The following is a 15,873-nucleotide window of genomic DNA, read 5'->3' on the forward strand; positions in this document are numbered from 1 at the left end:
GTTCAACAGAGCTGCTCAATCAAAGGCGTGACACAGCACAGGATTGTTAGGATTGATGCAGTTCGGGATTTTGATAAGACGTCAACAAGACTTTCTGGGAACTACTACAGTTCATTACTGAGTAACAGTGCATAAAACTAGCCCCCCCCCCCCCCCCCCCCTCCCCGCTGTGGTTAATATATTTTTTCATCACACATTAAATGTTAAACTTCTGCAGAGTTAGGTCCCCACAGATGTTCTTCTAGTATCAATAATCACTGAGTTTACTTGTAGCTAATACTACGGGGATTTAAACCTCTACTGAAAGTCTCTGAAATTGTAAGGTACATTTCTGAGTATTTACTTCCGTTAGCCGAACTTTCTAACCGACTAATCCTAACCTCAAAAGTTTGCTGCATTCTTCAATTTTTTTTCCCTTTTTCAGTCAGGAGCACTTGCTATTTTCATCTTCCTGATTATATCTACACCATTGCCTCCTTATTAATGAGCCAATCATACAGTCCATAATCATTTTTTTTTTAACCCTGGTTTGTCTACAGACTCTAATGGTTGGACTCAAACTGCAGAGCCTGCTGTTTGAATAATGGGATTTTGGCCAAAGGTCCTTTATACGAAAGAATTGATGTGAATGTTTGGCCCAACCGGGTACCACTTTTTCCTTAATTGCCGGCTCAAAATGTATTGCGGTAATTAACACAGTACCGACATTACGGTCTAAAGAGGAAATGACCAAGGGACCCGTGCTTGTAGCGGTTAATGACTACACATGCTCTGCATGGGTTTCAAGCGATGACCTCATTCCTCATCCGACACTGCGGCTGAAAACACCGGCTTGTCCCGCCATCACCGCCACTGGCTTCACTTATCGTACTTATGGAAGTGACATTTTCTGAGGCCAAAGGAAGCATCTCGCTCTATCATTTCATAAACATTCAGAGCACAGAAGATAACAATGAAATGAGCTGCGGGAAAAGGTGGCAGAGGGCCCGCCATGTTTTCCGGCCTCCCTGGCAGATTTAGCCACGCATAAAGAGCTAACGGCTAAAAAAACAATGCGGTGAGCCGAAGCTGTTTATGAGCGGAGCACGTGTAGCGGACGTGGGACAGGGTGTGGGGCTGAGATGCGCCGAGTTCGGGCTGAATAAAGAGCAGAGTGTGCAGCTGATGCCCAAAACCGCGTGTCCCGCTACGGGCACTTAAGTCGAGCCGGGAAGGTCTCGATTGTTTCTGCTCCACGACATCTGGGGCCTGTCAAGAGGTGGGCGGAGGTTCCCACACTGCTCCGAGCAGAATGAAGAGCCGCGTGTCAAAAGTTCACATTTTTCCATTCGGCGGTGCGGGTGACTGAGGGGGGGCCAGTGTAAGGGAGTTTTTTTTGGTGGGAGGGGGGTTCCAGAAGGCTGACTTATTGCAGTCAGCCATCCAGCTAACAGATGTTAAGTCTACCTTATTAATAATTAAGGAGAGCGAGAGCTGAGAGCAGCTGGTGCCAATCAATGAGGCACAGACATCGGCTTCAGCTGGACGATTTAGTAGCATGAAAGCCACACCACCTGCGTCGTTAGCCTGCTTTGTGCGATTTAGCTATATGTATTTATTATTATTGTGATAGACAGAACGACCAATAGATCAACAGATTGATTGATCAACCAGAATCAGCTTTATTGGCCATGCATGTTCCCCACATAGATACAAACACTGTTAAGACAAGACAATCATCTTACACAGTGCAGTCGATATATTCAGTGTGCAAGAGTGCAGTGCAAGGAATATTGGAATCAATGTTTGTACATGGGGGTGGCATGGTGGTGCAGTGGTTAGCACTGTTGCCTCACACCGCTGGGACCCGGGTTCGAGTCTCTGCCTGGGTTACATGTGTGTGGAGTTTGCATGTTCTCCCCATGTCGTCGTGGGGTTTCCTCCGGGTACTCCGGTTTCCCCCCACGATCCAAAAACATGCTGAGGCTGATTGGAGTTGCTAAATTGAGTGAATTTGTGAGTGTGCCCTGCGATGGGCTGGCCCCCCATCCTGGGTTGTTCCCTGCCTCGTGCCCATTGCTTCCAGGATAAGCTCCGGACCCCCCGCGACCCAGTAGGGTAAGCGGTTTGGAAAATGGATGGATGGATGTTTGTACATTACAATACAAGAAGTACACTGAGATATTTATGACGATGAGGTATTGTGTGTTAATGGGGGGGGCTGAGGCAGATAGATTGATTTAATCATAATTTTTGTTACTTTGCTTTACTGGGATATGCAGGGATATGAATTTGCATGCATTTGTATTTATCTATTTCAGATTAAGTATCGGTAGCATTCATTTAAAAAATTAATTTTGTGATATTGCACCCCTTTTACAAGTATTGCCGTTATCCTCTTATGTAAAGCTCGTCTCTGAATAACTTCTTTTTTAAACGGCAATTGTATTTCTCACCAAATTGTAGGGACATTAGATAATGAAACTGAATGTGGTATTTTCCAGCTGATTTGGAACGTTGGTGAGTTTCATCTTTTATCTCATGAATGGGTCTCGCTAAACATTTATGATGGGGAGAGAGATACAGTTTCTCGTTATTCATGAGATTTTGACACAATTCTTGCTATTGTTTGAGAGCGAGTTCTCACATGCTCTTCTGCCCCCGTGGTCAGGCTTCTGCCCAGCCGGTCCCTCAGACCTGGCAGTGGTTTTATTCCGGCGTCACAGGAAAGCTGCAGGACTTTCCTGTTCATCTTCGGAAATGTCAGCGCTTTGGTCATGGCGACCTCGCTCATGTTTCCTGTTTTTCCCGCCTCTGAATGGTGGAGCCGGTGTCACCCTCTTTGGCTGGGATGGCCCTGAGACAAGGGCGAGAAACGGCCCCGCTCTGTGAAATGTGACCGGGGGCAAAGAGGGAACAAAAAAAAAAATATCCCAGGGGTAACACTCGAGAGACTCGACTGTCTGCAGCCGTTTGCTTCCGAGGTCGACGTGAGAATCCGCTTGCTGAAGGATTCCCTAAGGCCTCACTGAGGCTGTTTACGCCAAACCTGTGAACAACCACGCCAAGGAGGGCCTTCAGATGTAGCTAACGGAATGTAGGGAGGTCATCTACAATGTACTTAAAAGGCCTGTTATAAGTTCAGTTTAAGATCTGTCGGAAATTATGAGGAACAATATGAGCACACTGGTAGATTATTTGACTATTATTATTCTTATTTACGTACAGGTGGCATGATGATGTAATACTTAGCGTGGTCGCCTCACACCTCTGAAAACACAGGTTTGATTTCTCACCCCAGCTCTATGACATTCTGTTTGTTACTTGTGATGGGTTGGTGCCCCATCCTGGGTTGTTCCCTGCCTTGTTCCCTGTGATGGGTTGGTGCCCCATCCTGGGTTGTTCCCTGCCTTGTGCCCTGTGATGGGTTGGTGCCCCATCCTGGGTTATTCCCTGCCTTGTGCCTTGCGATGGGTTGGCGTCCCATCCTGGGTTGTTCCCTGCCTTGTTCCCTGTGATGGGTTGGTGCCCCATCCTGAGTTGTTCCCTGCCTTGTTCCCAAAATTTCTAGGACAGATTCCTCAACCCTGTATAGGACAAGAGGTATAGAAGATGAATGAATAATGAATTGCTTCTTTCTTAACTGTACATCCTCATGTTTATGGTACAGTGAGAAAACGGAAAGATTACGTGATATGTTCAAGAACAATAGTGTTCTGGCTTAGATGTCCAACGAATAGGTAGCGATTTGTTTATTCGTTCATTCATCCTCAGCTAATAAATGTCAGACATTGGACGGGATGTTTCCGCGCCCCCTCAGAGGTGCCCCCTCTTATAAATCAATAGCCCTATTTCCTCCGCTCGATTTCATGTTAGGTTAGTGCCAGGACTTTGGCATTTCCTAACAACTTCCTCTGGAACCTGACAGCGGCGTCCTTACAGTCGGAGCACTGTCAACAGTCGCTGATTAATCTGAAAGTGGAGGTGAATTGATTTCTGAAGTGCATGTGTATATTTTTCCTGTGTATTTCCAAATGTTTTTTTTTCACTAATCCCTTTTGGATGTTTTCACTCAATAATAGAGTTTTATAACCTCCCATGAACATTTCTTTATTTTTGTTAGTTACAAGTGCATTACTTGTACGTTTGGCACTGCTGCTCAGTGTTTAACAGCACTGGGCTGAACTTCATGGCTGGTTCACTGTACAAAACAAAGGGAGCAAAGACGTAAACGCCCAGCTTGTCAATGAGTGAATCTGTTGGTTTAATTTGGGACAACAAGAACATGACTAGTGACAGGTTAACACATGCAGTCCTACCAACACAGGCCTGTCTTACTTTAACACACAGGTTACTTATTAGTAAAATGTGAAAGGCTGGGACTGAAGAGTTAAACAGCCTGAAGAAATTGTAACAGATATATAAAATGTAGGTTGTTAAAAGATTAAATCCGCTGCATTTTACTTATTTTTATTGGTACACTTGTGCAAGATTATATAGTAATCATGAAATATGTAATTATGAAGATTATGTCAAGTCTGCATGTATTTGATAATGGCATGATTATAAAATGTGTTGTCAAGGAACAAAGAATTGAATTAATGTTATATTTTTGTCTCAGAATAACACAATTTATGAACTTTGATAATATTCTGCTTGTGAGGACTTTGCAGCCAAATAAAGTCGGCTGTATATAATTTATTTGCATGTTTACATCTGTCTGTCTGTCTGATTTTGCAGCCGTTTATGGTACGAACTCCCCACATGGCCTAACCCTAACCCTAATCCTAATCCTAACCCTAATCCTAACCCTAACCCTACGCTTGTACACACGGTCCCATGAAAGCTGATCATCCTTCTCCTCACTTTTCGTTTTTCACTCTTTGTTCCTGCTGTGTCATTCTCAATCCCACTAAAAACTGCTCTGCTCCATGATGAAATATATACCTCGTTCGAACTCCGCTTTTCACGTTTAGCGTCATACTTTGTGAACAGACCTTCCCGTCCCCCCTGCTGTCCTTCGTTTAGTTTATAGACACCAAGCAAAACAAAATGAAAATGTGGGAAAATGTTTTATATTTCAGTTATTCTCTTCTTCGACATCACCTACCATTAATGTGTATTTGATTTTGACTCCTGACAATCATATCAAATTATCTTATTTAATTTCCTTTATATGACAAACAAGAAAGTCTTAGCTTAGAGCAATTTCCATTTCAATTTTCATAGCATTCAGAAAAATTCGTTTTCAAAAACAATCAATGTGAATAACTTAAAACCATTTTCAGGAACAACATTCACAGACAAAATTGATGCCCCACTTTTAAAATCTGAACCTAGCTGTTACTTCTTGATATCACTGCTTGTGTTTTGTGGCTCATGCGAAAACAAATTTTATACCACAGACTGAGCTCGCATGTGAAAATTATAATGTATTCATGGAAGTATAGTGGCGGTACAGCTAGCACTGGTATGGGTTTGATTCCTGCTCTGCCTTTGCGTCTGAGTTTCTATGATCTACCTGTCCTTTAGTGGGTTTACAACAGGCACTCATTCTTCTCACAGCCCAGAGTCACCTCAATAGGATAATTGGTGGCCCTAAATTGCCCATATTACCTGAGTATGTGTGAGTGTGTACTCTACAATGGGCTAGCATCTTGTCCCCAGCTTTGTACCCTGTGCTTCCTGGCATAAGCTCAAGGTTTGCAATGGAACCTCATGGTTTACCAGTTATGGAAGATAGGTGGACAGAAAGTATATGTATTTGGGCAGAGCCATTACAGACTAAATAGCATGGACGATATGAACATCTGAAAAGGAGTAGGCGCACTTGTCTGTTGTTGGATGAGTCGTGTGCATTTATGGAGTATGCCCTGGTTTTACTGCTCCCCGACTGCTAGAAATTGTAAGTACTAGGATCTAGCATGCCTCGCAGGCAGGCAGACCTAATTGCGCAACTGGCACACCAACAGCCCCGTCTTGAAAAGCTCTATGCCACTGATAAAATGTAGATGCTCCATAGCTAATCTGTGATTAGCTAAATGCTAAATATTCGCGTTAGCAAATGTTAGCATGCCGTATAGCTTGGAGGTGTGGTACAGCCCTGCCGTCTCAGGGGGACAGCTGAGGAAGTTGTCCCAGACCCTGGCCCGGGGAGAGGGGGGATCCAGGAGGGATTGTGTGTCAAGTCATTTTGTCCCGAGCCCAGATCTGGCCTGAATTGTATGTGTGATCTTAACAAGCATTTCAGGTACCGTAATCTCTTGTGTACTGGAGAACCTTTTTGCACAATCCTCAGGAAGTGCCATAGGAATGAGGCTTTGTGCTGGTGTAGGGGTTCGATTCTGGAAAGCTGAACAGAAGTCAGTCATTCACAGAAAATAACCTGCCTACGGTTTTACAAGGTGCTTAATTTCTGCCCTCCAACACAAATTGGAAACAGAAATGTCTTCTGGTGAGTCTTTTCAGAAAACAAAAACTTGCTCGAGTGCCACGTAATGCAATTTCTTTCGGAGAAAATTACTCGGTTACAGGAAAATGAACTCAAGGTGGAATTTTCCTTTAATGTGTTTAGCAGCAATAGTTATTATTGCGGTCTGCCTGAGTTTTGCAGTTATTGCAGCAGGCAGCATCATTGGCTTGGGAAGAGGGGTTGCATCAGAGAAGTTTAGGATCAAATTCCCAGGAGGCCTTGTTGGTGTAACTGAGGGCAAGCTAGACATGGTTTTCTTCTGTAAATACCCGAGGTATTTATCCTGCTGTGGACACAACTGCCTGCCAAACAATGCTATGGCACTATTATTATTATTATTGTTATTTTTATTATTATTATTATTATTATTATGATATGTCCTGTGCTGGACTGGCACCCTGTCAATGACGATGACTCATCATGACCCTTTTCTAGAAGTATGGAAGATGACTGGAGTAACATGCTGGTTACTGGGACAGTAGAGTGGAGTAATGTGCCCACTCTTTCCACAGACGCACTACGAGGACGGCGAGTACATTATCCGGCAGGGTGCCAGAGGAGATACCTTCTTCATTATCAGCAAAGGGAAGGTGAGATTTCAGCGAGGCCTATCAGCTCACCCTCACCCATTAGTAACGATGATGGAGGTCGCTGGCTCCGTCCCCTGCCCTCGCAGGGCAAGGTAACACTTTTCAGATTCGATTACAGTTCTTCTGCCAACAGGACAACCCTCCCTCCTCCTGCTCTGATTGGCTGAGATTTATGAACAGCAAGCATACTGTATGTGGAATTAGCACCCTGGAGTGACGTTAACGTCTGTCCCAGGCTGCAGCTAGTATTCTGAGATCTTATAGATGTTTTTGGTTTGTGTCATGGGGACTCCTTACTACAACTATGCTAGTTTTCAGCCATGGCACATGGCATTTTAACAGTAAGGTTAAAATTATCTGTAGCAAGGCAAATATGTAATTGTAATTTGTATTGAATTGTAATTTCAATTGAATTTCAATTTCAATTGTAATTGGGGTAATTAATAATGCTAATATTGTGACTCAATAAGTAGCATATTTGAGGGGTTGAATCCTGCCTCCGGCTGTGTGTTGTGGTTTCTTGCTCTCCCCTTGGTGCACGAATTTCCTCCCGGCACCATCTCATTCTCTCCATCTGATATGTCTGAACTGCCTGTCGTATTTGTGTGCACGCCCTGTGATGGGCTTCCGGACTGTTCCCTGCCGCAATGCAACCCTGGGCTCGATTTGTACTACGGAGTATGGACAGGTGATGACATGTTAGCACAAGAAGATCCTATTTCCTTCAATGTCCGTGGTAAATTCTAAAGCTTAAATCTCAGCTTCCTGTGAGTCTGTGCTATTCACCCGGCTGCCCGTTTGTGTGCCTAAATATGGCATGTAAACCTTATTATCCATTTCCCGCCTGTATTGTCTGACCCAGTCGCCATTCACTTTGCACATAAAGCTGCATGGCCCCTTTGACCTCACTGCACTGTGGGCAGCTATGCTCCGGGACACCTGACATTGTTTCCTTTGACAGGTGAATGTCACCCGAGAAGATGCACCCAACGAGGATCCGGTCTACCTGCGGGCGCTGGGGAAGGGAGACTGGTTCGGAGAGAAGGCGCTTCAGGGGTAAGAGTGTTTAAGCCCCCCAGGGTCTCATGGCCCAATAGGCACCAGCCACCCCCCCCATCTGATCAGCCTGTCAGAATAGGTAGGAAGATGACATATGACAACTTGGTTAATTAAATCTTGCTTAAGGCCTTGAAAAGGGTGAGGGGTTTGTACCGCAGAACTAGAGATAAAGAAAGCAGTAGGCGAGCAGCCATTTAGTGGAAAATTTCAGGGCATAATTAGTCCCAGACGGTATAAATTTGTGCTGTTGAGTTTTCACTTATTGCTGTTGTGTTCAGGCTTCTATGCCTGTCCCAGTGTTAGCTAGGAATTAAAAGCATAGACGCGAAATAAACACAAGCTAATGATAAAAGAGCCAATTACACTGGGAAAAAACGTATGACGGAATGGAAACATCGATGACAGTAATTCTCATATGACGGTATGAGTAAAAAAGGTTTTTTTCACCTCCATTTTAATAGCTGACACCATTTCCTTCACTGCTACAAGTCATGGTGGTAGGAAAACTAAAGTTCAACATTTTCACAATACAGGTGATTTAACAAAGCATTTCTTTGTTGTAAAAAACACAGTGCAACTTAAATATTGCCAGCTACAGCTTATTTTCCAGGCCCTACAGAAAACAAAACAAAACAGATCTACTTTAATGTCAGATTTAGGACAGACATGATGTGGTTTTGCTTATAAATTGGCTGCATGTATATATGAGGACTGTGCACTGGAGATTTATTGCACGTGTAACTCACTGGCGGTAACCAAAGCACAAAGATGAGAGAAGAGATAACAGAGTTATAGGGACACCTTGTGGTTGAGAGAAGCGTAAGCGACGAACCTAACACTGCTGGCCTGTGGGTGGTAGTTGCATTCCTGTGTATGTGTGCTCACACTCTGTAAATATATAGTCAGTATGTGCCCCATAGGAGAGAAGGCTTTACCAAACCAGAGACTGCAGCAAGAAAACCACAGCATAGAACTGGGTTTGGGTCACTTACGTTAATTTACAGTTATTTATTTACCAGATGCTTTTTGTCTAAAGTGACATACAAGTGAGATATGATCACTGTCACTCTGCCTAGCAGGGGATTTGAACCCACGACATTCCAGACATGGGCGTCGGGCTGAAACCCGTTGAATGACGCACCACAAGCTTCAGATCACTTCAAATGAACGAGACACCCGCGGCGAAATAACAAGAAAGCTCAGCTAGAAAAGCAGAGAGTCTGACTCAACGGCTGAGACTCTGTACCCCATCTAGCTGACCCTGTATAAACCTCCGTCAAAAAGATGCTGGGTGAGTCGGGGTCAGCTGGGCTTATTACTCGCGCTGTCTGGAGGCACGGAGACAGTGATCAATGGGCAACACAAGAAATCAAGCCAAATCAAACCATTTTACTGCTCCTGATTATTGCTATATATGTGTGTGCGTGTGTGTGTGTGTGTGTGTGTATATGACATGCACACACACAGATGGGCACATGCAAACAGATTAAACGAATGCAGAATGCGTAGAGATATAAAAATGCCAACACTCTGAATTGTGCTAGTCTTAGCCTGATAAAAGCTTTTAGCATTATTCTGCGGTCTCGTTGCACACTGATGCGATTTACAGTGTTTTGTGGCTGAGCAGAATGGGGATGGTAGTTGTCTCCCCTGTGCGTGACTGAGGGGGCGAAGCCCCCTGCTTGCTCTGTGCCACATTAGATCAAAGACGGGCAGAGACCGGGCCGAGCTTCGGCTCGAATTAAGCAGAGACGGTCCTGCGCTAATGGGAAGGTTACATGTGGAGACCTGCTGCCATTGGCCAGAGCAAAGAAGGGCCGTACCAAGGTGAAACCTCTTTGGGGGGGGGGGGGGGGGTCTTTTTATCAGACAGGAAGCAGAGTAGGTGGACACTGAATTCAGTCTGCCCAGGGACTGCCTATAATGTGAAGGAGGATGTGCATGAGGGGGGGTTGGATACCCTTAGCCCAGGGTGTTGGACAGGGGAGTCCCAAGCTTATGCTCATCGAAACTGCACAGCGCCACCTGCTGGTGATGCAGATACCGGCAGGTTTTGACGAAACATCAAAACCTCCCATTCCTCTGCACTCCCACTGGAAAAGGTACCACATAGAGAGGGCCAATGCTAGAGATTTTGGGCCCCATGAAAGTATATCATGTTGGGCTCCCAACCCAGACCAATCTTGTTATGTTTTAGGGCCCTTCAGGATCCCCTTGGACTCGTCCTAACTCCCCCCCCCCCTTCATGGTACCTCTGGTTTGTTGTCCTAAGTCTCCCACATACACACACATTGTATGTCAACCCCACAATGTTTCATGAATCATTACACCCCCCGCTCCATATTTGTGGTTTACTCAGATAAGAGTGTGACATAGGTGAAATGACCCTGATAGCACAGGGGTGGGGGGGGGGAGTGGGGTGCATTACTGTGTTTCTCATAGCCAAAGGATTAGAGGCTGACTGGATCTGAGGTACTTACCAGAAAGGTTAAAATAGTGTGATGAGGTGGTGAAATGCAACAAGAACGACAGAGAGACGGGAACAGAAGAACAAGAACACAGGAATCGGAACAGGAGAACCGGAACAGGAACAGGAGAACAGGAACACAGGGGCCAGAACAGGAGAACAGGAACACAGGAACCGGAACAGGAGAACCAGAACAGGAGAACCGGAACAGGAACAGGAACACAAGGGCCAGAACAGGAGAACAGGAACAGGAGAACAGGAACAGGAGAACAGGAACACAAGGGCTAGAACAGGAGAACCGGAACAGTAACAGGAGAACAGGAACATAAGGGCAAGAACAGGAACAAAAGAACAGGAATAAGAGAGGGCAAGAAGCACAAGAGCAGGGTAACGGTCTGCAGGTCCGGGTCTTAATGAACATTTCAGTTTTGTCTGATATTTGCCTTAGTTCTTTAGTTAATCAGTTATCATTTCCTAATAACAATTTCATTTATCTAATTGTTATGGTATCCACTGTGTTTCTGGGTCTTTTCTTATCCTTGGAGTAGTTTATTGACATACAGAAAACCTATAATTGAAGTGTCAGGAACGACAGGAGTATTATTGGTTTCTGTGTAATTACCATTTTTCATTATTTTTTTCAGTATTATGATAAAGGATCAGACACATATTGCGTCTTACTGTATGTTTCATATAACCACTTGGTATCTACTTTGTTACAGACTGCTTTGATGTTCATCTAAGGACGGTACTAGAGGCAGCAGAATGTAACATGCTAAATATTTCGCTAGTTTATTTTGAGGGGTGCTGTCTTTTTAAAAGGTTTTTTTTTCCATCTCTTTTTGATCCTGCGCCACAGATTGTATGAGAAGGAAATCTTGAGCGTGCGTATGTTTTACAAAACAATTGGCCCTCGAGAAGGCTACCGTGTTTATCGAAGGCTGCGTCTTTTATCGCTCGTAATATTTACAAAGTGATTTTTCTTCTCTGAGCGATTAACAAGGGTCCATTTCGGGCGATGGGGGTGTGAGGGACTTATGAAAGAGCACCACAGTGATTCTCCTGAAGGCTCTCTCCCCCTGCCTCCAGCTGATTAAATTACTTGTCACTTATTTGTTTGTTTATTCTTTTTTAAAAAGTGGTGTATTTTTTCTGATGGGAATATGGCAACAAAAATTGTATTTCCATGCTAAAGATGTGCCTCCCTTGTTCTCTCTCTCTTAGTGGGGTAGGGGGTGGGGGGTGGGTAGAGGGGAGAGAAGGTCCCCATGACATCACAGGTTCTTATTTATAGATTCTTATCTTTTACTTTACCCAGTTGACAACCTTGCCCTTTTTGATTCCGAGAACATTTACCGTTATTTTGATTGGTTTTGAAGAGGCAGTTGTCTGGATTAAGCTATCGGTACGAGCCGTTTCTGCCTTATCTCCTGTCTGCTGTTACTCCGTAAATTCCCTTAGATGTGTACAGTAGGTATTTTATTCACCGTAGGCCATCGAGGTTGTCGAAGCATGTTGGTCTGGCTTTAAGTCAGAAGGGATCGCATCATCGTGGTTTCGGTCCTGGATGGAGGCTGTCCGATTTGAGGTTTTCACTTCATAGTAAAATTCATACAAGCTCTGCTTTCTTTTGACAGACACGGGTCTGTTCGCCTTTGTGGGGTCTGAGGCGTGTGCTTCAGTTGACGTTGCATGACGGAGGACCTGCTGTTAAATTCATGGTGCACATCCGCGGTGCTGAGTCTGGGGTCATCTGCTTTCCTGGCTGATACTTTGGTATCATTCACAATGCATCTATACTAGGAGGGAATGTATATAATACCCAGCCATTAGGATCAGGACCAGTGCCAGCAGTATTAGTTGCTTACAGATTTGGTTACAGATTTTGATGCTGATATCCTTTTTGGTAAGAAAACACCCCACGTTTTCAGCGCAGTCCTTAAAGCTAATTCTGTCACTGCTATGCCTTTGCGCCCGATTAAGCTGTTCCTTAACTAAGGCCATTGTGTCTAATTAATGATTTGTAAACGGGATTTCCAAACAGAAAAGTTACATAACCTGGGATCTTCAGGCGCACAACCGATTTTAACGATGAGATCAGCATTTACTCTAGCTTAGTGGTTATGGTATATTTTACTGCTGACTGGGGGGGTTCCCTCGGTATATTCTGCCAAACAGGTTGGACACCAATGAAATAAAGCATTTTCCATTAATCATTTCATGATCAACCTCGAAACACAATCGAGGCGTCCTCCCCTGGAGTCACCCGCGTCCCATTACGATAAATCGATTCATCATTGCTTATTGCGTATCGGCTTCATATGAGCAGCAAAGTAGATCATTTCAGGGTGGTTTATTTAAAATGCAAGGCAAGGCAGTATACCCTGGTTTCCATGGTGAGAGAGCTGTTCTAAAAGTAGATTGTGACATTTTTAATGTGTAAATTCAGCCGCTGAATAAAGGACTCTACAGAAATGCAACAAAAGGAGTGCCGTGAGCTCTAAACAAAAGGCAGACGAGTTCCAAGTGACTATAACCAGAGGGAGGCTTTGGTGTGAAACGTTCACGCTTGTCAGCAGTGACCAGGCACACAGAAATAGCAGCAGCCTCTGTACGTGGTCGATAGCAGCGCTGATTGACCAATAAAATGTTTTAGTTCATGATCATTCGTTGGGTAGAGATTTGTAATTTGGTTTGATGTACATTCATTTTGATGTCCGGTGATCACTCAGTACCGAGTCACTTTAAACGGTAACAGCAAAAATGTCCAGCTCACAGGTTATACAGGTTATATTGGATAATAAAATCACAGGTGTAGGAGGCATTCAAATGACCAGCTTGCGCCTGAAGTTTCATGTCATCTTCCAGTCTTCAAAGGGAATATAGTTTATGCTGTTTTCTTCTGAATGATTTTCTGAATGAAAACCAAACAAGATTCATCCATGTTACGTGTACTAATGTGTCGGGCCGTGCAGAGACTTTTCGAGGAGCAGGTGATAGACCAGTGAAATTTTCTAGTGTGGGGGGCATGCAAAGGGGGCAGGCGCCCCCCAATTGCCCCCACTCCCCCCCACCAACCCTCAGCATGTCCCTTGGTCTTTCACGAGGCCTCAGCACTTTAAATGTTTCATTCACTAAATTCCAAACTGGAAACTAGCTGCAAACTTAATAAGGCAGTGAGGGTTTTCTGATTTGGTTGGGAAAAACTCCATGTATAGCAGGTTGGTGACTCCTTATCTAGCCAAAACAAATTGCAAAACCCATTTCTCGTGCTCAAGCATAGACTTTAATGTACGTTGCTGTCAACCCATGTGCACATGAAGGAAACCAAATCAATGTGTTGGATCGGTGAAATAAAATAGACATTTGAGTTTACTGTGCAGAGGGGAAGCTAACCGCCCCCATTCAATATCAGTCCTGGAAAGAATTTATCTGATTAGCTTTTCAGCTGCAAACTGTCCTTAGAGATTGATGGAAGATGAAATTGCATTTGAAAACTAATTAATTTCATTTTGCAAAACTAGAAGGATAACATTATTATTTTTTTTTTTTTTGTCGGAGATTAAATCTTAACCTATAACAAACAAACATATATTAATTCCTGAAAGACACAAGTTGTTTTCTTCATGCCAGAAATCCTTTGCAGATGGCAGTTGAGAGCAAATATCCCTTCCCTGGCACGTGGCCGTTTTTCACGAGTAGCAGGTGCTGGTTTTATCTGCCTAGCTGAGCGAGAGCCTCATTCTGATTGCTGTGACGACCGGTGAGAGTGATCTGCCGCCCAGGGGATGGTGCCCGCCTCGCGGTATGCCCGCGTGGATGTGTGACTCACGAGGACCCTCCACTTTAGCATGCCCTCGTGTGCCCGCTTGCTCTCGGGTCCCCGCAAGGCCCCCTGCCAGCCCGTGTAACCTTTTAGGCAGCGCAGGGCGGAGAATCCGTCTTGCCCCCAGACCCGCGCAAGGAAAGCAGCCAGGCTGAGTGTACAGTGGTCACAGCTCATGGAAGTTTTCCCGGATTGGGCTTCTAGTCACCAATGGACTCCGCGGAATCCGACACAGACTCCCGCAGCCGGGTCGGTTCCTGCTCAGAATTTACTGAAGATGATGACATAGACAACTGTACAGAGTAATACTCCTCAACGATTTATTTAATTCCAAATTAGAGAAGGGATGACTACTTTAGCTACAGGATTGCATACAACTAAAGAAGCTTGCTAGCCTCAAGTTATTTAAGATGCAGGCTGTGGTTTTTAACTATATATTATCATGTAGCATAATAGACTCAATTGAGTTTTGACGTAACATTGTCGACTGCTTCCCATCGAAAGGGATAGTCATTTGCAATAAGATTCTCCTATTTTCTAAACAACATTTTTATTACTTTCACTCGTTCGGTGAATCCTAACATGGTCATCACGCCAAGAGAGATGCCTTATTGGTCACAAGAAGAAAAGGTTTCATCATCTTGCATCATGCTAAGCATCATCTTCCATCCATTCTATCATTAGCTGATAGTTTCTGGTAGTTTCTGTCGCAGTCACTAACCTTTGTGTGTGTATGTGTGTGTGTGTATATATATTTTTATATAAAAAAAGCAGTTCAGCTTTGTGGAAATCGTGCCTTTATCCAAACAAACAATTTCTGATGCTCTTCAATTAAAATTGAATGACAAAATTGAAATTGTATGATGGAAGAATGACCTCCTCTTTTTCTGCTTGGTTTGTCCACAGGGAGGACATCAGGACGGCCAATGTCATCGCAGCGGAGCCTGTCACTTGCCTGGTTATCGACAGAGAGTGAGTAACCTGTTCTTTAAGAACGAACTGTTGCTCGCCAAAGTGTTTTAGCTTTACTGTTTGTCTTGTTGAGCACCATGCACCCCTCTGTGTTTCATTAACATCTGTTGGGAACTAATCCTTATTAATCTTGGGGTTAATATGGATTATTAATTCGCAAGATTGTAAGAGTAATTTACTGCTGCACCCAACTTCAGCTGAGGACAATTATCTGGGTGGAATATTAGTGAGGTCCCCCCCCCCCCCCAAGTAACTATAGTTCAGTAACTAATTATCATATCAGTGAAGGTACGTCGAAAACAGTGACTTATACATCAGTCTTTTGGGGCCTCCTTAAATTGTATGAATTACGCTGGTAAGTCACATCTGCTTATCAGACTGATACTACCCCTCATTTACCTCATTTGAGTTTCCTGGTGTGGGATCTGAATCTGAAGTTAAGGGAACTAAAATTGTATTACTCTCTTCGGATCATTGGATGCGCAAATTAAATTTATATCCACTAACT

At 44.1% G+C, this 15,873-nt stretch overlaps 1 protein-coding gene across 3 annotated transcripts in view; it reads left to right on the forward strand.

Moving 5' to 3' along the window:
• prkg1b (protein kinase cGMP-dependent 1b) overlaps positions 1 to 15,873 on the forward strand; it is a 105,856-nt gene that overhangs the window by 68,767 nt on the left and 21,216 nt on the right. For 2 of the 3 annotated variants that reach the window (XM_048987484.1, XM_048987483.1), the window contains exons 6-8: positions 6,964 to 7,041; positions 8,003 to 8,097; positions 15,300 to 15,365. In XM_048987484.1, the coding sequence (XP_048843441.1) occupies positions 6,964 to 7,041; positions 8,003 to 8,097; positions 15,300 to 15,365 (239 nt within the window). Of the gene's footprint in view, positions 1 to 6,963; positions 7,042 to 8,002; positions 8,098 to 14,624; positions 14,643 to 15,299; positions 15,366 to 15,873 lie in introns of those variants that run through there. The other variant, XM_048987485.1, reaches the window with a different exon arrangement.

The sequence above is a fragment of the Brienomyrus brachyistius genome, chromosome 20, assembly GCF_023856365.1.
Source record: "Brienomyrus brachyistius isolate T26 chromosome 20, BBRACH_0.4, whole genome shotgun sequence".
NCBI classification, from domain to species: domain Eukaryota; kingdom Metazoa; phylum Chordata; class Actinopteri; order Osteoglossiformes; family Mormyridae; genus Brienomyrus; species Brienomyrus brachyistius.